The sequence below is a fragment of the Anomaloglossus baeobatrachus genome, chromosome 2, assembly GCF_048569485.1.
Source record: "Anomaloglossus baeobatrachus isolate aAnoBae1 chromosome 2, aAnoBae1.hap1, whole genome shotgun sequence".
Classification (NCBI taxonomy): domain Eukaryota; kingdom Metazoa; phylum Chordata; class Amphibia; order Anura; family Aromobatidae; genus Anomaloglossus; species Anomaloglossus baeobatrachus.
Genome location: NC_134354.1, coordinates 776,474,159 through 776,495,674, shown reverse-complemented (window position 1 = coordinate 776,495,674; position 21,516 = coordinate 776,474,159). Strand labels below are relative to the sequence as shown.

Sequence of the window (21,516 nt, the reverse complement as noted above, 5' to 3'; positions counted from 1 at the left end):
TCCTCTGTCCCAGTAAGGGGCTACTGCGGGCCCCAGCGCACGGGTTGGGCCCAGCGAGACCTCCTTCACGCTGCCCAGGACTGACATTCTGGGGGAAAGGTCCCGCGGTGTCACAGCCTGGGGTGCTGCCCTGCAGCGGCAACCCGGCACGGCCTCAGCCGAGGCGGGGGGGTTGGGCACAGAGGTCGTCTCCCGCTGGACCTCCTGCACGGAGCGGTCGATCGGCACCGGTTCGGAGGAAGTCTCCACAGGTGCCTCCGGCGTCTCTCTTCCGACGGTCTCGGACTTCGGCACCTTCCACGGGAGCGGCTCCGGGCGGTCACGGGCCCCGTCTGCAGATCGGTCCGCCTGGGCGGATTGGCGGGGTACCGCTACCGGTGGTGGTAGCGGGCCTAGTGGCGGGGCAGCAGCAGCCAACACGAGTGGCGGGGGAGGTAGCAGGGCGAGCGGGTGTAGACCGGGCCCCTCGGCCGCGATGACCGACCCACTAGGGGCACAGGGGCGTGGGGCACTTACCCTCTCTTCCAAGACTCCCTCCACCTCGCGTCTCCGTATGGCCGCCACCACCTCCGCCATGTTGGCCTCCCAGTCCTCCAGGAGGAGTTGCACTCTGATCTGCAGCCGTTGTTGCAGCTGAGCGGTTCGGACCTCCACCCACGCCGCGGTTCCAGGCGCGGGGGCTACGATGCTGCGGGATGGCTGGTACATTGCTGCGGCGGCCTCTTCCAGGAACAAAAAGATGACCGCAGGGTCCTGGTGTCCCTGCTTTTATAGCCGCGGGCTACATGCGGCCAGACGCCATCCGTCTCCCTTAGTCTTTTTTCCGGCTCCTCCTTTACAGGGGCTGGGTTTCGGTTTTCGCGCCTCCACTGCTCGGGAAGACGCTCGAGCAAGGACTTTTCGCGCCCAAAATGGCGGCTTCTCAAATTTTCCAGCTGGACACCTCCGGCGGTCACAAGGCGCACCTCTACCAGACGGCAGAGCGGTAAGATCCTGTTCTTGACGCCAAGTTGTCGCGGGCGGAGGAGGGGACGATGCGCTCACCCACTGCTCGGGTCCGGCTGCTGCTGCTGCTGCTCGGTGGTGGCTCGAGCGGTAGGCCGGATCCCGGGGTCTCGAGCGGCGTTCCTCGCCCGTGAGTGAAAAGGGGGATTGGTGTGCGGTTTGGGGGATATTGTCCGTGACGCCACCCACGGTTGTGGTGAAGTTGTGACACCACCGCTGCTCTGGACGGGGATCCCAGGAGCGATGACAGGGAGCAGCTTGGATGTTGGTTCTCCCCTCCGTGGGCAGGGGGCTTGGTTGTCCCGGGGCCCCGGTGAAGGTTTTAGGGATGGCAGGCGGGTTACGGGGCCTGGTGAGGTGCAGGGTCGCGGGGGCAGCGCTGTGCCGCACGGCACGGTGGTACTCACTCAGCCAGTAATTTACACGGAGTCTCTGGTTAAACAAACGGCTGGATGGACGGGTCCCACAGATGGCTGCGGTTGTTTCTGCTCCCGGTAGGTTGATGGTGACTGCCTTTCCCTGCACCTGTGTTGTGTTTACAGTTCCAATGGCTTCCCACCGGTAACCCGCTCCCCAGCTTGGATGGATGCTGAGGGAGCCCCTTTTGCCCGCAGGCTCTGGCCCTGGGAACTGTAGCCTTGGCGGTGACTGTGTTTCCCTCTATGGTGTGAGCTGTTGCCTTCAATCGGGTCTTGGCTGCTGGGAAACCCCGGAGGTTCCCTTCGCTAACGGATTTGACCGGTTTTACGGCGACTCCTAGCCTGGTCAGGGTCCGTAGGCCCTGCCGAATGGTGCTGGCTTCTCTTCACTCCCCGATCCGGTACCGGCGGGCCACCGCCCGTCCCCGGTCCTTACGGGTCACTCCAATCAGCCTCTCCTGCAGACGGTCACCACCGTCTGCCAACCTTGCTGTATGTCCGGGGAACACACCCGGACACGGTCAGTCTCCTCTGCTACCACTTCACTCTCCAAAACTGATCTGACTCCTTTTCCCGCCTCCAGGACTGTGAACTCCTCGGTGGGCGGGACCAACCGCCTGGCCCACCCCCTGGTGTGGACATCAGCCCCTGGAGGAAGGCAACAAGGATTTGTGTTTGACTTAGGTGTGCCTGACCGGGGTGTAGGGTGTGTTGGTATAGTACCTGTGACGACCTGGCTTGTCCAGGGCGCCACATATATCTCCCCTGTAAATACCCCCTACTTCATTCGAGTGTGGCCCCCTAGCCCCCGGGTCCGGAGACCCTCGAGCCATGAATAATCACCCCCCGGATCCGAGTGGTTCGGACCGCTGCAGGGGCGGCACAATACCATGGCAACGGGGGACCAACACGGCGATAACAAACATATTTCGGAGTTTTTTGTTTTTTTTATATATATCTGTGGGTAATTTTCCCATCCAAAAACATAAAAAATGTTTTAAAATGTTAGAAAAAAAGCAGGAACCAATTAACCAAAACTTAGCGTAAAGTGATAAAAAAAAGTGTGCAAAAACTTTAAACGTGCAGATTTCTGGGATATTCTTGCCCCTATTTTCTATCTGTGACAATAAACGCAGGTGACCGGCTCTGAAAGCGGCAAAGTGTGCACAGAAGCGAGCTGGACCCCGCGCATGCGTACAACACTCGGCAGCAGAGGCTGCGATTCCAGCATGCGCAGTAGATTCGCGCTGTCCATAGTGACTCCCTCCTCTAGGGCGAGCGCATGCGCGGAATGTTCGCGAAAGTTCCCGAGTGTTGCCGGCGGTTTCCGGAAGCGGGAGCGTGCCGCTGTGTCCCGGCTGTGAGCGTCCGTCCTCCTGCTCCTCGTCATGTCCATGCTGTGCTATAACCGGGGCTGCGGACAACGCTACGACGCCGAGAGCAACACGGACGGTGAGCGGGTCTCCCGGGCTGATTCACAGGGGCCCCATCACCCTGACTGTATAGAGGGGGCGTCCAGAGATGGGCGATACAGCAGGGAGCCGTGATGTCAGCATATCGTGACTATGGTTGCCATGGAAACCCAGCCTTAAAGGGGTGCTCCATAATAAGTTCCTCTCACCAGTCACTGGGGGTCCGAGCAGAGGGTCCCCCGTTTACAAGGGTCTGAGCATCCTGTATCACATGGAGGTGATTGTCCTGGACTAAGAGCCTCCCTACCAGTCCCCAGTACCTGATCCAGGGGGGCCAGCACCTCCACCAATCAGCAGACCGCATAGTGGCCGTCCATAGGTACTCTAACCCGGCGCCTGTACAGCTGATTGATCTCCGCCTCAAGACCTGCTCTGATGGTCACAACACTGCAGACAATCACTGAGCTCGGCAAAGCCTCCCATAAACTACATTCTTCTGAGCTCAGTGATTGTCTGCAGTGCTGTGACCTTCAACAAACACTGAACCTGGTTACTGTACAGCCACTGAGTTCAGTGATTGTTGGCAGCGCTGCGACCATCAACAACCACTGAGCTTGATGGATCTGTTAGCGTACAGCCACTGAGCTCAGTGATTGTCTGCAGCGCTGTGACCATCAGCACTGAGCCTGGGGGTTCTGTCAGTGTACAGCCGCTGAGCTTAGTGGTTGTTGATGGTTACAGTGCTGCAGACAATCACTGAGCTCAGCGTCTGTATATTGACAGAACCACTAGGCTCAGTGGTTGTTGATGGTCACAGCGCTGCAGACAAACACTGAACCTACCTAGCTCAGTGATTGTCTGCAGTGCTGTGACCATTAGCACTGAACCTGGTGTTTCTGTCAATGTACAGAAGCTGAGCTCAGTGATTGTCTGCAGCGCTGTGACCATCAGCACTGAACCTGGTGTTTCTGTCAATGTACAGACGCTGAGCTCAGTGATTGTCTGCAGTGCTGTGACCATTAGCACTGAACCTGGTGTTTCTGTCAATGTACAGAAGCTGAGCTCAGTGATTGTCTGCAGCGCTGTGACCATCAGCACTGAACCTGGTGTTTCTGTCAATGTACAGACGCTGAGCTCAGTGATTGTCTGCAGCGCTGTGACCATTAGCACTGAACCTGGTGTTTCTGTCAATGTACAGACGCTGAGCTCAGTGATTGTCTGCAGCGCTGTGATTATCAGCACTGAACCTGTGGTTCTGTCAATGTACAGACGCTGAGCTCAGTGATTGTTTGCAGTGTGGTCGATGTGCTGTGACCGCTGCAGCTGATCAACACAGATTGAAGTCAGTGCAGAACTCCCGGAGGACGCGTATGGGCGCAGTTTGTTTTCGTTTGCGCCCCTTAATAATGGAAGCCGGACGATCCCTTTAAATGAAGGTGTCCCCAGTGCGACTCTCGGTCGTGGTGCTGGCAGATGTGGCTGGATGCTGCACGCTCCTTTCTCATGAGCGACCACCGCTTCTGTCAGTCCCAATATTAGTGCTTAGGACGGGGGGTGGGGGTCCCTGGCACGTGTGGAGGTCAGTCCGTTGCACGCAGGCATGTGCAGGACTTTTCCTGCCGGTGGGTCGTCACAGGCATGCATGGGGTGGCGACTCTGGCACGTGAGGGGTGGGGGTCCCTGGCCCTTGCCGGCAGGTACATTGTGGCAGGCATTTTGGCTCCTCTGCGTTCTCCGTTTTTGACTAGTTTGGACTCGCTCCGTGTGTCGGGTGAGGGCTTCGGTTTCCATTGACCGTCGGTTTCACAATTCCAATCAGTAAAGATGGGTTTTGTATGGCCGTGTTTCAATTTCTCACTATTTGCTCTTATTTCTACCCAGAAGCTCGTCTCCTCCGCTGACACATGTAGCGCTGCTGGCAGCCGAGCGGTGGACACTATTGTACCCCGTGTAGACCACGCTGGCAGCTACACCCCCTGCACTGCAGAGTGATACATGCAGTGCTGCTGGCAGCCGAGCAGTGGACACTATTGTACCCGGTGTAGACCACGCTGGCAGCTACACCCCCTGCACTGCAGACTGATACATGTAGCGCTGCTGGCAGCCGAGCGGTGGACACTATTGTACCCCGTGTAGACCACGCTGGCAGCTACACCCCCTGCACTGCAGACTGATACATGTAGTGCTGCTGTCAGCCGAGCGGTGGACACTATTGTACCCGGTGTAGACCACGCTGGCAGCTACACCCCCTGCACTGCAGAGTGATACATGCAGTGCTGCTGGCAGCCGAGCAGTGGACACTATTGTACCCCGTGTAGACCACGCTGGCAGCTACACCCCCTGCACTGCAGACTGATACATGTAGCGCTGCTGGCAGCCGAGCGGTGGACACTATTGTACCCCGTGTAGACCACGCTGGCAGCTACACCCCCTGCACTGCAGACTGATACATGTAGCGCTGCTGGCAGCCGAGCGGTGGACACTATTGTACCCCGTGTAGACCACGCTGGCAGCTACACCCCCTGCACTGCAGACTGATACATGTAGCGCTGCTGGCAGCCGAGCGGTGGACACTATTGTACCCGGTGTAGACCACGCTGGCAGCTACACCCCCTGCACTGCAGACTGATACATGTAGCGCTGCTGGCAGCCGAGCGGTGGACACTATTGTACCCGGTGTAGACCACGCTGGCAGCTACATCCCCTGCACTGCAGACTGATACATGCAGTGCTGCTGGCAGCCGAGCGGTGGACACTATTGTACCCGGTGTAGCCCACGCTGGCAGCTACACCCCCTGCACTGCAGACTGATACATGTAGCGCTACTGGCAGCCGAGCGGTGGACACTATTGTACCCGGTGTAGCCCACGCTGGCAGCTACACCCCCTGCACTGCAGACTGATACATGCAGTGCTGCTGGCAGCCGAGCGGTGGACACTATTGTACCCGGTGTAGACCACGCTGGCAGCTACACCCCCTGCACTGCAGACTGATACATGTAGTGCTGCTGTCAGCCGAGCGGTGGACACTATTGTACCCGGTGTAGACCACGCTGGCAGCTACACCCCCTGCACTGCAGACTGATACACGGTCCGTAGTTCTGGCCCGACAGGGATTTATATTGTTGCAGTTAGTTTTGGGTTTTCATGGTCTCGGTTGTCCAATGGGGTCTGCACTCACAAGAACTTTCCATATTACTGTGGTGTGTGCTCTACATGCGGAGCCCCTTTCCGTGGGGTCCCCATCGATCATTTTCCCGGGCACCTCGCGAGGTTTCATCACATTTTGTATCATCATTATTTAATTACATAACACTATAAGACACACCCTGGTTTTAGATAAGGAAAATGGGAAAATAAAATTTTAAGCAAAAAATTTGGTCATGACACACTGTGGCGAGGATCTGCTGTTGACACTGTTATGGGGGTAATGTCCCCAAATTCTCTGCTAAGGTACCCCAGCCTAGTAATGATCCTCCTGCCTTGTATATGTACCCCATCCTGGTATATGCCCTTATCCTGATATATACTGCCATCCTGCTATATGCCCCCATCCTGATATATACTGCCATCCTCATATATGCCCTTATCCTGCTATATACCCCTATCCATCCTGCTATATACCCCTATCCATCCTGCGATATACCCCCATCCATCCTGCGATATACCCCCATCCATCCTGCTATATACCCCCATCCATCCTGCTATATACCCCCATCCATCCTGCGATATACCCCCATCCATCCTGCGATATACCCCCATCCATCCTGCGATATACCCCCATCCATCCTGCTATATACCCCCATCCATCCTGCTATATACCCCCATCCATCCTGCTATATACCCCCATCCATCCTGCTATATGGCCCTATCCTGCTATATGGCCTGTATCCTGTATCACACAAAAAAAAAAAAAAATGTTTATACTCACCTTTCCTCACTCCATGCATCATCACTCCTCCCCCTGTCTGTGGCGGCAGCAGCGCCACTGATCTGTGTGGAGCCGTCACCGGTCACTTCCCTGCAGCACCGCTCGTCCTCCTGTCTGCTGATCAGCTGACCTGCGTGACTAGCGGCGCACACAGCGATGACGTCATCTCTGTGCTCACCGCTCTCTACACAGATCAGCTGACCGGCAGACTGGAGGAGATCGCGGTGCTGCAGGGGAACGGTGACGGGTGAGTATACCGATTCACTGCCCCCCGCGCTGATGATGATGATGCACAAGGGGCAGTGAATACAGCTGCACATGATCACTCCAGGCTGTATTTGCCAGGGGTGATCACGGCCGGCTGTTTACTATGCGCGCACCCCCCCGCCCATCACCCTGCCCACCTGTCAGCACCGAGAGATGATGGGCATGCATATGTGATGAGCGGTCCCACGTGGTCACAGCAGGCTGCTACAGCCTGCTCGTGCCGCCGATGACCTGCTCCACCGCAGCGCCCTCATTCCCGGCTGCAGCCCTATATTCAGACTATAAGACGCACCCCCTACTTTCCCCCAACATTTGGGGGGAAAACAGTGCGTCTTATGGTCCGAAAAATACGGTATTTGGTCACTATACTTTGTATTTGGTTCCTGGCTTTTATAATAATGGAGATGTGTGCTTTGTGCTTGTGTTGCAGGGTCGTGCACCTACCATCCGGGGGTCCCAGTCTTTCACGACGCTCTGAAGGTACGAGCGATGCTTATGTGATGGCACAGATAACAGTGGTGTGCCCTATAACTTGTCTCCCCTTTGTTGTGCGCAGGGCTGGTCGTGCTGTAAGAGGCGGACGACAGACTTCTCCGATTTCCTCAGTATTGCGGTATGTGATAGAAGACACAATCTCGGGTTCCCCTAGAGTCGCTCCCACCCCCTGTATAATGGGGCGCTCCTTCCCAGCATGGTGTATCGGATCACTGTGATCCTCACTATTCTTCCTTTTCCCGCAGGGCTGCACGAAGGGTTTACACAGTAACGAGAAGCCCCCAGAACCGGTGAAGCCCAAGGTGGAGACTTCGGAAAAGAAAGAGTCGTCTGAACTAAGGCCAAAATTCATCGAACACATCATCCAAGCACCGAAGCCTATAGAATGTATAAAGAGGCCCAGGTGAGTGCGGGGGATGGAGGTGGGGTCATAAAGCGCAAAAGAAACCTATTCTAAATGTCTTGTCTTGTGTGGGGTACTGAGGGGTCAGACTGGACGTAGTGCAAGAATGCAGACATGGTAAGGGACCCCCCGCGGCCCCCTCATCAGCAGACCCGGTCGTAATACCGGAATGTAATACCCCGTGTACCCTCACACAACCCTGCTCCTGTTTTAGTGCGGACGAGCCCCTGACAAAGCTACAGCTGAAGATATCGGAGTCTTTGAAGCAAGCGCTGGACAAGCTGAAACTCTCCACAGAAGTCGACCGGACGGCAGCAGGTAATTCTCACAATTAAAGGGAACCTGACGGGAGATATTTGGGGAAAAATTCCACGTGCTGTGAAATTGCAAAAAAAATCCACACATGCTGAAAAATGAAACCATAGCGGTCCATAAAATGTTATAGGTAATAATGAGAAAGTACACATGCAAAAAGCCATGGAAAGTCAAGACAGCAATTGAAAGTAGTGATGAGCGAACTGTTCGGTGCTTATGTAGCGCCCCTGAGACTCTCAGGGCACTACAGGGAACTGCATCCTCTCGGACCTGGAGTACCAGTGCCGATTCCACCAAAACACGACCAAAATCCTAGTTCTCCTCTCCACACTGGGCATTGAGGGTTAACCATTTAAGGGGATGGTCGCCAAGCGAACGAGTCCCTGGGTATAGCCAGCCTGGTGGGAGGGGTCAGTTAGAGGCAGTTGGAGGTCGGGAGCACACAGGAGAGGTGTGCGGACGTGCCTGAGCTGGATCCGTGTAACGGTGACCCCAGGGGCACAGGAGCCAGGTCGGGGACCGGAGGTACCGCTGGGACCGGAGCACGCACAGGGCACAGGGCCCTTGGTCTAGTGCAAGTTTTAGACTCTTTGGCAAATACCTGCTTGGTGAGGACACCTTCATGGACTTCACCGAACCAAATAATCCAGGGGCATCAGCAGTAAACTAGGATCGGGGTTCGGACACTTACCTCACAGCAGGGTCCACACTGCCCACTGTACGAAGAAGGAGACTGTACCCCAAAAGGGACAGTCAGGCCCCAAAGGCTCCACGCTACGGGGACCCAATCAACTGAGAGTGTCGGGGACAGAGCAACCTGGGTCACTACACTGGCACTGATACTCCTGGGACCGGAACCAGCAAACCCTTGGGTCCAAGTGAGTAGAGACTGTTAAAGACACCCTGGTGCGGTCTCCGTTATTGCCCCGTTACATTTCCCAGGCACAGCCCTACCTGCGGAGGGCCTACCATCACAGCTGCCACCACAATCAGCCCTGGGAGTACCCACATTCAGCATCAACGGTTCCCCATCTTCAGCCGCAACCCGCAGGTGGCGTCACGTGACAAAAACTCTTATCTCCCCTGTAAATACCCCCATTATCAAAAGGGGCACGGGACCAGGCAACGGCCACCAGAGTAACATATCCAGTTGTTACTGCCCGGGACCGAGTACCCCATATTCCTGGGCGCTACCCTTAAGTATTCCAGAAAAATTCTCAAATTCCCCATAGACTTCCATTATACTCTATAAACAAGTACGGAGCACTCAAGCATGAAAATGCTCATTACAAGCACCAAACTGTTCACTCATCACTATTAGAACGCAATCCTGACACATAGTGAAAAATGTCAGCTGGTTCAACTATTAAAATGTCTCATTTCCAAGGTGCCACACAAGAAACATCTCATGATGCGTAAAACCAATGAGCTGTCTCAAGATCTTCACACCCTCATTGTTGGAAAACTTACTGATGGGATTGCAGAAGAATATCTAAACTACTGAAGGTTTCAGTGAGCCACAGACCTGGAATCAGGAGATGCAATTGTTTCAAAGAAAATAAGCAATGCACTCCCCCTCCATGGCCTGTATGCACAATCCTATATGCACGCTCACCACGCAAGACTCCATTGCTGAATGCAGATCAGGTTCAAGCACATTTTATAGTTTGCTCAACAAAATTTAGACAAGGCTGTGAAATACTGGAGAACTGAACTCCTTGGAGGCCATAATACACACCATGTTTGGAGGCCAAAAGGCAAATCATCCCCCAAACCACAAACAACAGTGAGAAGGTGGGAACATCATGGTGCGGAGCTGTTTTCTCTATCGTTTCATTGGGGGACACAGGACCATGGGGGTTATGCTGCTGTCACTAGGAGGCTGACACTAAGTAAACATAAAAAAGTTAGCTCCTCCCTAGCAGTATACACCCCGAGCCGGAGGCGGGCTCAGATCAGTTTTTAGCTTAGTGTCGTAGGAGGCTGATGTGGGCCGTCTCGGCCCCCCTCAGCCATGTATGCTTTTTTGCGCTTTTTTCTTTTATTTCGGCGCCGCTCATCACTCTCATACCTGTCGTCTTTTTCTCTGCAGGTATTCGCTTCACTCATCCTCCGCAGCCCTGTGGGTACCACTCCCCAGGGTCGCAGGGGGCTTGAGACTTCGGGCCCTCTCCCCCGCCCATCCCCGTGGTACCACTCCCGGGGGTGCGCGTGTGGGCAGGTTGTTTTGTGGGCACCCCTGATTCGCCCTGCGGTATCACCCCAAAGGGCATACAGGGGAGTACAGCAGGGATGGAACCTCCGCAGCGTGTGTGATAGATGGGGCCCTGTCACGCTGCCTTTCTTTGTCGCTCCATTGGGAGACCCAGACAATTGGGTGTATAGCTTCTGCCTCCGGAGGCCACACAAAGTATTACACTTTAAAAAGTGTAACCCCTCCCCTCTGCTATACACCCTCCCGTGCATCACGGGCTCCTCAGTTTTTATGCTTTGTGCGAAGGAGGCACACATGCACGCATAGCTCCACAATTTAGTCAGCAGCAGCTGCTGACTATATCGGATGGATATAGGGCCCCCAGCATGCTCCCTTCTCACCCCACTCTGGTCGGCGGTGCTGTTAAGGTTGAGGTACCCATTGCGGGTACATAGGCAGGAGCCAACATGCTGTTTTCCTTCCCCATCCCTGCAGGGCTCTGGGTGAAGTGGGATCCATAATCGGTCTCCAGACACTGGGACCGTGCTCCCTCCGCAGCCCCTGGGGAATCTGCTGGACAGGAGCTGGGTATCGTCAGGGACATGGCCCTGCTACTGTGAGGTACTCTGTGTCCCCTTGGGGATGGCGCATGGAGCGCTTGTGTCATACACGCTGCAGCACTGCTGGGCGTGTTAGTGCGCCGGGACTACCGCGCTGACCGCGCTTGTTTGCCGGCCGCGCTTATAACGCTAGTCCCCGGCTTCTGCGGCCTAGTACCGCATATTCCCACCCCCGGGCCTGCCAGTCAGGGGAAGGGAGGGACGCTGCACTGGAAGATTCCCGCACTTTCTAGGGCAAGGTGCTCTGTGTCCCCGTTGGGACGGCGCATAAAGCACCTTGGGCCCAGACGCTGCAGCGACTGCGGCGTGCGTATGGATCCGGGACTACCGCGCCGACCGTGCACTGCCGGCCGGCTGCGATTTTAACTTTAGTCCCCGGCTTTTGCGGCCTAGTATGGGATTCTCCCGCCCCCAGGCCTGCCAGTCAGGGAAAAGGGCGGGACGGTCGGTATGACGCCGACAGTGAGGGCTGGTGTACACTGAGCTGTCCTCCGCCCCCCTCACTACCCACGCTGGGGCACCAGATTCCCGCACTTTTTGTGACTACGCCCACGCCTCCCTCCTCCGCAGAGAACGCCGTCAGCCATGTTTTTAGCAACTTCTGGCTGCAGCTGAGGGAGACCCGGGGCAGAGAATCTGGTGGCCACAAGCCACATCCGCAGCCCCTGGGGGAATCTGCCGGACAGGAGACGGAGTATCGTCAGGGACATGGCCCTGCATCTACAGGTACTCTGTGTCCCCGTTGGGACGGTGCATGAAGCACCTTGGCCTCAGACGCAGCTGCGACTGCGGTGTGGATCTTTTGTCCGGGACTACCGCGCCGACCGTGCCTGTTTGCCGGCCGCGGTTTTTACTTTAGTTCCCGGCTTTTGCGGCCTAGTGTGTCAAACTCCCGCCCCTGAGCCTGCCAGTCAGGGAGAAGGGCGGGATGGTCGGTATGTTGCCGACAGTGAGGGCTGGAGCACACCTCGCTGTCCTCCGCCCCCCCCTCACTGATCACTATAGGCCACCAGATTCCCGCACTTCTGTGACTACAGGGACAGAGCCCTGCATCATAACGTACTCTGTGTCCCCTGAAGGACAGTGCATGCAGCATCTGTGTTACAAACGCCGCAGCGGTTGCTGACTGGTTTGTGAGACTGGGACTACCGCGCCGACCGCGCCATGTCTGCCGGCCGCGTTTTTAAATTTAGTCCCTGGCTCTTACGGCCTAGTGCCATATAGACGGGACGGCCGACTGGACGTCGGCAGGGAGGGCTGGAGCATACGTTGGTATCCTCCTTCCCCCTCACTGAGCACTGGGGGGCACCAGTTTTTCAGGTGCTGTCCCCCCCTTGGTGCCGCAGTGTGTATATATATATATATATATATATATATATATATATATATATATATATATATAAATATATGTTTATTTATATGGTATATGATCTCACTGTTCGGCAGCATTATTTGTTTTTGGCTGTATACCCTCACTGATTACTCTGCGGACGACATGCTGTTGTCTGCTCTTAAAGAGTAAGGGTGCCAAGGCACTTGCTTATTTTACAACCGGTACCTCTTGTGTGGCTATATTACGGGCACTGCACAGATGACAGCGACAGAGTTTGCATGATGAAATCAGCAAATCTCTGAATAGCTTTCACATCACAGGACTCTGTCTATGGACAGGGGGTCTGCTAAGATACTGGAAGCCTTGCAGTCCAGACCGATACCACAGGGCCAGGGAGCTGTGAGTTCATCGCTCCCGGGTCCCTCTGAGTCGGTACAACATCCTGGGGTAACACCCAGATCCCACGGTGAGAACTCCGTCACGGACCGCGGCCTATGATAAGCTAAGCGGGCCCGCTGGGAACCTTCCCCGACTTCATCAGGAGTGCGTGTTTCGATCACTCTAACTCCAGAGGGGCCGTCCAGTAGCGCAGAACTTGACGGTAACGGTTGGCCTCAGTGTCACAGGGTGGATTCTCCAGTCTCTAGGCTGGCGGCTAGATCCGTAGTATTAGGGGCAGATGTCCATCTCTCACGAATGCCACTGACAGGCAAATAACGCTTATGATGAAATCCATCTATGAAGCCATAGTCGCATCTTTTGCTCCAGCCTTCGCAGCCGTGAGGGCACTCCAAGCTATCTCAGCTTCTCCGGCTGAGATTATTGCGGTTGCACATAACTCTGCCACGCAGGTTGTGTCCTTCACTTCTCAGGCGTAGGTTTTTTCGTTCTACGCCATGAACGCCGTTCCTGGACTCTGCGAGCCGTACAGCGGTAGCATCCACCAATTCAGTGGCAGTTTGCAGGGCCATGTGGCTACGTGAATGGAAGGCAGGCTCTGCTTCCAAGAAGTTCTTAACCGGTTTGCCATTTTATGGCGACCGTTTGTTTGGCGAGCAATTGGATGAAGTTACTAGACAGTCTCGTCCTTGCCGCAGTCCAAGACCGATGGGTGTGAGACATTCTGTCTCACGGTTACAGGATACAGCTCTGCTCTCGTCCTCCGACTCGTTTCTTCAGAACATCTCCGCCCCCCGAGTGAGCCGATGCACTTTTTCAGGCGGTGAACACTCTGAAGCCTCGATGTCACAAGGAGACTTCCTACCATCAATTGACATCAAGGATGCTTATCTCCATGTGCCGATCGCACCCGAGCTTCAACGCTTTCTGCGTTTCGTCTTCAGGGATGAACACCTTCAGTTCGTGGCACTGCCATTCGGCCTGGCGACAGCCCCACGGGTCTTCACCAAGGTCATGGCAGCAGTGGTGGCGGTCCTACAGGGCCACTCGGTGATCACTTACCTACACGATCCTCTAGTCAAGACACCCGCCTGGGTGGCATGTCAACACAACCTAACCATTGCTCTGGAGACTCTCCAGGGGTTCGGGTAGATCATCAAAATTCCAGGGTCAAAGCTGACACCGACCCAATCACTGACTTATCTCGGGATGGAGTTTTATACTCTCTCAGCGATAGTGAAGCTTCTGCTGCATAGTCAGCTTTCACTACAGACAGGGGTGCAATCTCTCCTTCGGGCCCAGTCACCCCTTGAGGCGCCTCATGCACTGTCCCAGGAAGATGGTGACAGCAAGGGAGGCTGTTCCCTTGTGCAGTTTCGTCTGCGTCCGATTCTTTCGGACACCGCAAATGGGACAGGACGTCGACGTCCCTAGACAAGAACGTCGCTCTTTCCCTTGCAGCAAAACCTCTCTTCAGTGGTTTCTTCTTTCCACTTCCTGGGCGAAGGAAAAATCCTTCCGGCCCCCAGCCGGGGCTGGGGTCACGACGGACGCGAGTCTGTCAGGGTGGGGAGCGGTCTTCCTCCACCACTCGGCTCAGGGAACCTGGACTCCGACAGAGTCCTCCCCTCGGTTAAATGTTCTGGGGATAAGGGCAGTGGATTTAGCCCTAAAGGGAACGCCGGACGTCGATCTAAGGGCGTCTCAGCACTACAACAAAGTCCCTGCATTCATGGCTCGGTCCAAGGATCACAGAGCTCTGGCGGCAGACGCGCTAGTTCACGACTGGTCGCAGTTTCGACTGCCTTATGTATTTCCTCCTCTGGCACTACTGCCCAGAGTGTTACGCAAGATCAGGTCAGACTGTCGCCGCGCCATCCTCGTTGCTCCAGACTGGCCGAGGTGATCGTGGTACCCGGATCTGTGGCACCTCACGGTGGGTCAACCGTGGGCACTCCCTGACCGACCTGACTTGCTGCCTCAAGGGCCATATTTCCTTCGGAATTCTACGGCTCTAATCCTCACTGTGTGGTGGCTCCTAGCGTCATCAGGGATATCTCCAGATGTCATTGCCACCATGAGACAGGCCAGGAAACCAACGTCCGCCAAGATCTCTCACAGGACTTGGAGGATCTTCTTATCCTGGTGCTCTGATCAGGGTTTTACTCCCTGGCCGTTTGCCTTGCCCACTTTCTTTCGCAAAGGGTGGCCTTCCTAGTGGCAGTCACATCACTCAGAAGAGTATCTCAGCTGGCAGAGCTGTCATGCAAAGCCACCTTCCTGGTGTTTCACCAGGATAGGGTGGTTCTACGTCCGGTCACGGCCTTTCTCCCTAAGGTATCCCCGTTTCGTCTTACCCTCTTTGGGTCCGCATCCAGTTCACCAATGTGAAAAGGATTTGCATTTATTAGATCTGGTGAGAGCACTCCGGCTCTACATTTCTCGCACGGCGCCCCTGCGCCGGTCTGATGCGCTCTTGTCCTTATCGCGGACCAGAGTAAGGGATTTCAGGTTTTCAAGTCAACCTTGGCTCGGTGAATCAAGGAACCGATTCTTGAAGCATACCGTTCTTTTGGGCTTCCGATTCCTGCAGGGCTGAAGGCCCATTCTACCAGAGCCGTCGGTGTCCTGAGCATTGCGACACCAGACTACGGCTCGGCAGGTGTGTCAGGCGGCTACCTGGTCGAGTCTGCACACTTTCACGAAACACTATCAGGTGCAGGCCGATGATTCGGCAGATGCCAGCCTAGGTAGGCGAGTCCTTCAGGCGGCAGTTGCCCACCTGTAAGAGGGGGCCGGTTTTCGGCTCTTTTTATCGAGGTATTCTTTTACCCACCCAGGGATTGCTTTTGGACATCCCAATTGTCTGGGTCTCCCAATGGAGCGACAAAGAAGAAGGGAATTTTGTTTACTTACCGTAAATTCCTTTTCTTCTAGCTCCTATTGGGAGACCCAGCACCCGCCCCTGTTCCCTTCGGGCTGTTGTTCTTTTGTGTACACATGTTGTTCATGTTGAATTGTTCTTTTGGTCCATGGTTTCAGTTCTCCGAACATCCTTCGGATTGAATTTACCTTAGGCCAATTTATAAGTTTCCTCCTTCCTGCTGTTGCACCAAAACTGAGGAGCCCGTGATGCACGGGAGGGTGTATAGCAGAGGGGAGGGGTTACACTTTTTAAAGTGTAATACTTTGTGTGGCCTCCGGAGGCAGAAGCTATACACCCAATTGTCTGGGTCTCCCAATAGGAGCTAGAAGAAAAGGAATTTACGGTAAGTAAACAAAATTCCCTTCTTTCCTGATAGGGGGCTGATCTACCCCCATCATGATGTCCACTACCCTGCCTCAGCACGCTCTCCCCCGGAGCCTTCCTGGACGAGCAGCGCTGTTCACAGGCAGGGCCAGGGAGCCCTGCCTGCACCGCATCCATCGCTGGGCCGGCGCCGCCGATTGCAGGTAGGACCGACCTTTCCTGCACTTTCCCCCGGCCCTCTCCATAAATTTAGCCCCCGGTCTCGGCCTAGTCGCTCCTGCGTCCTAGCCACGCCCCCGCTGCAGCGCTATTGGCCGCCGGTCGTCTCCCTCTGTATCCTCCCACTGCTCTGCCTCCTGGCTGATGGTGGGGGCTGTGAATCCTCCGGGTTTTCGCGCCGGAATCCTGCTCCTCCCCCAGCCTCCTCCAGCGTCCCCTCGCCATTTTAGCCTGCCTCTGGTCCCCTGAGGCTGCAGCGCGCCGGCGTTCTGACTCTTCTGGCCAGCTCACTCCTGGACTCCTCTTCTGGACTGGTGGGCAGCACGCAGGACCTGGGTAAGCTCTGCTCCTAAGGAGTAGCCCTCACTAGGCAGCATTCTCTGAGTTTAGGGACGAGTTAACCCTCTCCTGTCTCCTTCCTAGCAGCCACCAGGGAGAGTACCTGTTTTTCACCATGCCTAAGGCTAAGCCCACCCAATCCAAGCAGGCCCCCTTTGCACTATTTTTTGCATGCTCCTCCTGCAAGTCCAAGTTTTCCCAGGGTCAGGACGCCCCACTATACTCCGTCTGTTCTACAGACGCACAGCCTCCGCAGGACTCCGCGGCCGATGCTTCTGATACCGCAGACGCCACAGCGCCATATGCTGCAGGGCCCTGCGTCCCGCCCCCCCCCCCCCGACTGGCTAGCGTCCCAGTCCGTAGATTCCCTCTCTGAGGCTTCTCGGACCATCGCGCAAGCTCTGCGCCTGCTGCCGTTGCTCGCCCAGACTCCCGCAGACCCGGCGCCATCGCCTCCGGAGCAGGTGAGCCCCGTTGCAGGATCCTCCTCTGCTGCTCAAAAACGGACCCGCCAGGTCTCGTCCTCAGACTCTTCCCAGGTTTCACCTTCATCCCCAGGTCCAGACCGTCAGTCCTCCAGGGAGGCTTCTGACTGCTCCGATGATGATTCTGATGCGGCACCCCTGCAGGACTCAGAGCAGGCGGCTGATATTCGGCGCATGGTGAATAGCCTGATAGAAGCAGTAAACCAGACCTTGAAGGTACAGGTGGACCCCGTCTCCTCCCAGAGCACCCAGGTCTCGTTTAAGCGGGTGAAGCGGGCCCAGAACACATTCAGCGGACATCCAGAATTCGCTGAGTTACTGCGCAGCCACAGGCAACAGCCGGACAGGGTATTTACCAGCGGTAAGTCCATCGATTTGCATTATCCCTTTCCTGAGGGTCTTCGAAAGGATTGGGCAGGCTCCCCTGTGGTCGACCCCCCCAATCTCCCGCCTGTCTTCTCACACAGTCCTTCCACTCACTAACGGTACGTCTCTCAAGGACCCTACGGACCGTACTATTGACAGGTTGGCCCGTTCCGCCTTCGAGGCAGCGGGCACATCCCTCTCTCCGGCCTTTGCCTCGGTTTGGGTTGAGAAGGCCCTGATGTCCTGGGCGGACACGCTACGTTGCGGTCTCCGCGCCATTCCTGCCAATCCGGACCTGGTTCCCATCGCCTCGCAGATTTCCCTCGCGGGTGAGTACTTGCTCAATGCAGCCCTGGCGTCTGCAAGTTGCGCGACCCAGGCCGCCAGCAACAATGTGGCCATCCGTCGAGCCCTCTGGCTCCGGTCCTGGAACGCGGATGCGGCCTCTAAGAAGTCACTAACTTCCCTGCCCTTCCTAGGGCAGCGTCTCTTCGGAGATAGGCTGGACCAGCTGATCTCCGATGCAACGGGAGGAAAGAGTACATCTCTCCCCCAATTGCGCCCTAAGCGCTTCCAGAATCGGCGCCCCACCGCTCGTTTCCGGCCCTTTCGCAGCTTCAACTCCAATCCCCAGCCGCGGAAAAGCCGCTCTCCTCCGAGAGACAGGAAGACCCCGTCATTCAAGACCAATCCCGCCTGGCGTTCACGCTCCCGCCAGCCCACGAGATCCTCTTCTGGTTACCGCCGACGTTCCTCCAAGTGACTCGCGGTCGGCGCGCAACAGCGCCAGACTTGTGGGAGGGCGTCTGTCTCGTTTCCAGCATGTGTGGATCCCCCTGACCGCCGATACCTGGGTCAGAGAGATCATCACATCAGGCTACAAAATAGAATTCGAAGCAAAGCCACCGAGACGTTTTTTCCTATCTCGCCCTCCCGAGTCTCCCGCGCGGGCTCGCGCGTTCTTTCACTCCATAGACTCCCTCCTCCGAGCCGGAGTCGTGGTGCCAGTCCCTCCCGCAGAGCGTTTCAAGGGGTTCTATTCCAACCTTTTCGTGGTCCCCAAAAAGGACGCCTCTGTCCGTCCCGTCCTCGACCTAAAGCTTCTAAACAGGTCGGTGAGGCCTCGGCCGTTTCGAATGGATTCACTCCGGTCCGTCATCGCGTCCATGGAGGTAGGCGAATTCCTGGCATCGCTGGATATTCAAGTCTCCTATCTTCACGTCCCGATAGCCACCTCTCACCAACAGTTCCTCCGCTTTGCGATAGCGGAAGATCACTTCCAGTTCACGGCTCTCCCCTTCGGCCTCGCATCCGCACCCAGGGTCTTTACGAAGATCATGGCTACTGCCATGTCCGTCCTGCATTCCAGGGGTGTCATGGTCATCCCGTACTTGGACGATATGTTGATAAAGGGCTCCTCCTTCGAGGACTGTCGTCTTGGGGTTCAGGTCACGATCGACACCCTTTCACGGTTAGGGTGGCTGATAAATCGGAAGAAGTCCTCTCTGACCCCGGCCCGTCGGATCACCTTTTTAGGCATGGTATTCGATACCATACAAGGGCGAGTTTTCCTCACACAGGAGAAGATGTCCTCCCTACAACGAGGCCTCCGCGCGCTCCGGCGTCAGCGCCAAGTCTCCATCAGGTTCGGCATGCGGGTCCTCGGTCGTATGGTGGCGGCGATGGAAGCGGTACCCTTTGCACAGTTCCATCTCCTCCAGCCCCTCCAGCTGGCCTTGCTGAAGAAGTGGGACAGATCTCCCTTTTCTCTGGACCGCAGGTTTCATCTTTCGCCGGAGACCCGCCATTCCCTCCGTTGGTGGCTCAATCAACGCAACCTCGCATCAGGAAGGTCTTTCCTCCCGCTCCACTGGAAGATAGTAACCACCGACGCCAGTCTCCAGGGCTGGGGAGCAGTGTTTCGGCATCACACAGCGCAGGGCCGATGGTCACCGAGGGAGAGTTGTCTCCAGATCAACATTTTGGAGATAAGAGCCATCCGACTAGCCTTGCAGCAGTTTCGGCACCTAGTACAGGGTTGCCCGGTCAGGATCCAGTCGGACAATGCGACGGCGGTGGCGTACATCAACCACCAAGGCGGCACAAGAAGTGTCGGGGCAATGCGAGAAGTCAAGAAGATTTTGCACTGGGCCGAATGTCATCACTCCCTGATCTCAGCGGTACACATCCCAGGCGTGGACAATTGGGCGGCGGACTTCCTCAGCAGGGAAGGCCTCGCCTCCGGAGAATGGTCCCTCAACCGGGAAGTCTTCAACCAGATCTGCGACAGATGGGGAGTTCCGGACGTGGACCTAATGGCCTCCCGGTTCAACCGTCAGGTTCCGCAGTTTGTAGCGCGGTGCCGCGACCGCTTGGCTTTAGGAGTCGACGCCCTCACCCTGTCATGGAGCCAGTTCAGTCTCCCGTACATCTTCCCTCCGCTCCCTCTAATTCCGAGGGTCCTCAAGAAGATCAAGGCGGAAGGAATTCCAGTCATCCTAGTGGCTCCGGACTGGCCCAGGCGAGCATGGTTCGCGGAATTAACTCAGCTCCTCGCAGACGCTCCGTGGCGCCTTCCAGACCGTCCAGATCTCCTGCAGCAGGGACCTCTTTTCCATCAGAACTCACAGGTCCTAAATTTGACGGCCTGGCCATTGAATCCTGGGTTCTAGCTAAGGCTGTTTTTTCCTCAAGAGTGATTCAGACAATGATTAGGGCCAGGAAGCCATCTTCATCAAAAATTTACTACCGCACGTGGAAAGTTTTCTTCAGATGGTGTGAAGAACATAATATTTCTTCTCCACTCGCCTTCTCCCTTCCTTCCCTATTGGCATTCTTGCAGTCAGGCCTAGATGCGGGTCTCTCGCTCGCAACACTAAAGGGCCAGATATCGGCGTTATCAATCCTGTTTCAGAAGCCACTGGCCGCTCGTTCACAGGTCAAGACCTTCATCCAGGGAGTGGCCCACCTGGCACCGCCGTACCGTCGGCCTCTAGAGCCGTGGGACCTTAATCTAGTCCTAGGGTCACTTCAGGGCCCCCCATTCGAGCCCTTGCGAGAATCTTCCCTTTCTCACCTGTCTTGGAAGGTGGTGTTTCTCGTTGCCATCACTTCTATTCGCAGGACGTCAGAGCTGGCAGCTCTCTCTTGTCGTTCCCCCTTTTTGATTTTTCACCAGGACAAAGCGGTTCTCCGGCCAGATCCCGCTTTTCTCCCAAAGGTGGTCTCCCCGTTCCATCTTAACGAAGAAATCGTTCTTCCGTCCTTCTGTCCTGGCCCCTCTCACAGCTTGGAGAGGTCCTTGCACACCCTGGACCTAGTGCGTGCACTTAGAATTTATGTCTCCAGAACCGCGCCGTTCCGTAAGTCAGATGGTCTGTTTGTCCTCCCTTCTGGTCCCAAGAGGGGTGAATCGGCATCCAAGGCCACAATTGCCAGATGGATCCGTTCCGCCATATCAGAGGCCTATCGGATTCGGGACAAGTCTCCGCCACGGGGGGGTAAGAGCGCACTCTACCCGTGCAGTGGGAGCCTCTTGGGCGATTAGGCATCAGGCGTCGGCCGACCAGGTCTGCAAGGCCGCCACCTGGTCTAGCCTGCACACCTTTACTAGGTTCTACCAGGTTCACACCCAAGCATCGGCAGATGCTAGTTTTGGGAGAATGGTCTTGCAGGCAGCAGTTGCACACCTGTAATAGGGTGGCAGCATTCAATTATAGTGCAAGCCCGCCGAGGTAGGTTGTTGTTTTCTTCCTATCTGCGGGTTTTTCGGTATTCCCACCCAGGGACTGCTTTTGGACGCCCCATGGTCCTGTGTCCCCCAATGAAACGATAGAGAAAGTAGGATTTTTGTGTACTCACTGTAAAATCTCTTTCTCTGAGTCTTCATTGGGGGACACAGCACCCACCCTGCTTGGTTTTTTGGTTGTTCAATTGCATTTGCCTGCTATTTCTTCGGCGCTCCATTGGGAGACCCAGACGATTGGGTGTATAGCTACTGCCTCCGGAGGCCACACAAAGCATTACACTAAAAAGTGTAAGGCCCCTCCCCTTCTGGCTATACAC

The 21,516-nt window shown here is 55.9% G+C and overlaps 1 protein-coding gene across 1 annotated transcript in view; it reads left to right on the top strand.

Moving 5' to 3' along the window:
* Positions 1 to 2,704: 2,704 nt before the first annotated feature.
* CHORDC1 (cysteine and histidine rich domain containing 1) overlaps positions 2,705 to 21,516 on the top strand; it is a 98,813-nt gene continuing 80,001 nt past the window's right edge. The window contains exons 1-5 of the mRNA XM_075337572.1: positions 2,705 to 2,876; positions 7,464 to 7,513; positions 7,590 to 7,646; positions 7,774 to 7,931; positions 8,146 to 8,249. Coding sequence (XP_075193687.1) covers positions 2,813 to 2,876; positions 7,464 to 7,513; positions 7,590 to 7,646; positions 7,774 to 7,931; positions 8,146 to 8,249 — 433 coding nt within the window. The 5' untranslated portion in view covers positions 2,705 to 2,812. The remainder of the gene's footprint in view (positions 2,877 to 7,463; positions 7,514 to 7,589; positions 7,647 to 7,773; positions 7,932 to 8,145; positions 8,250 to 21,516) is intronic.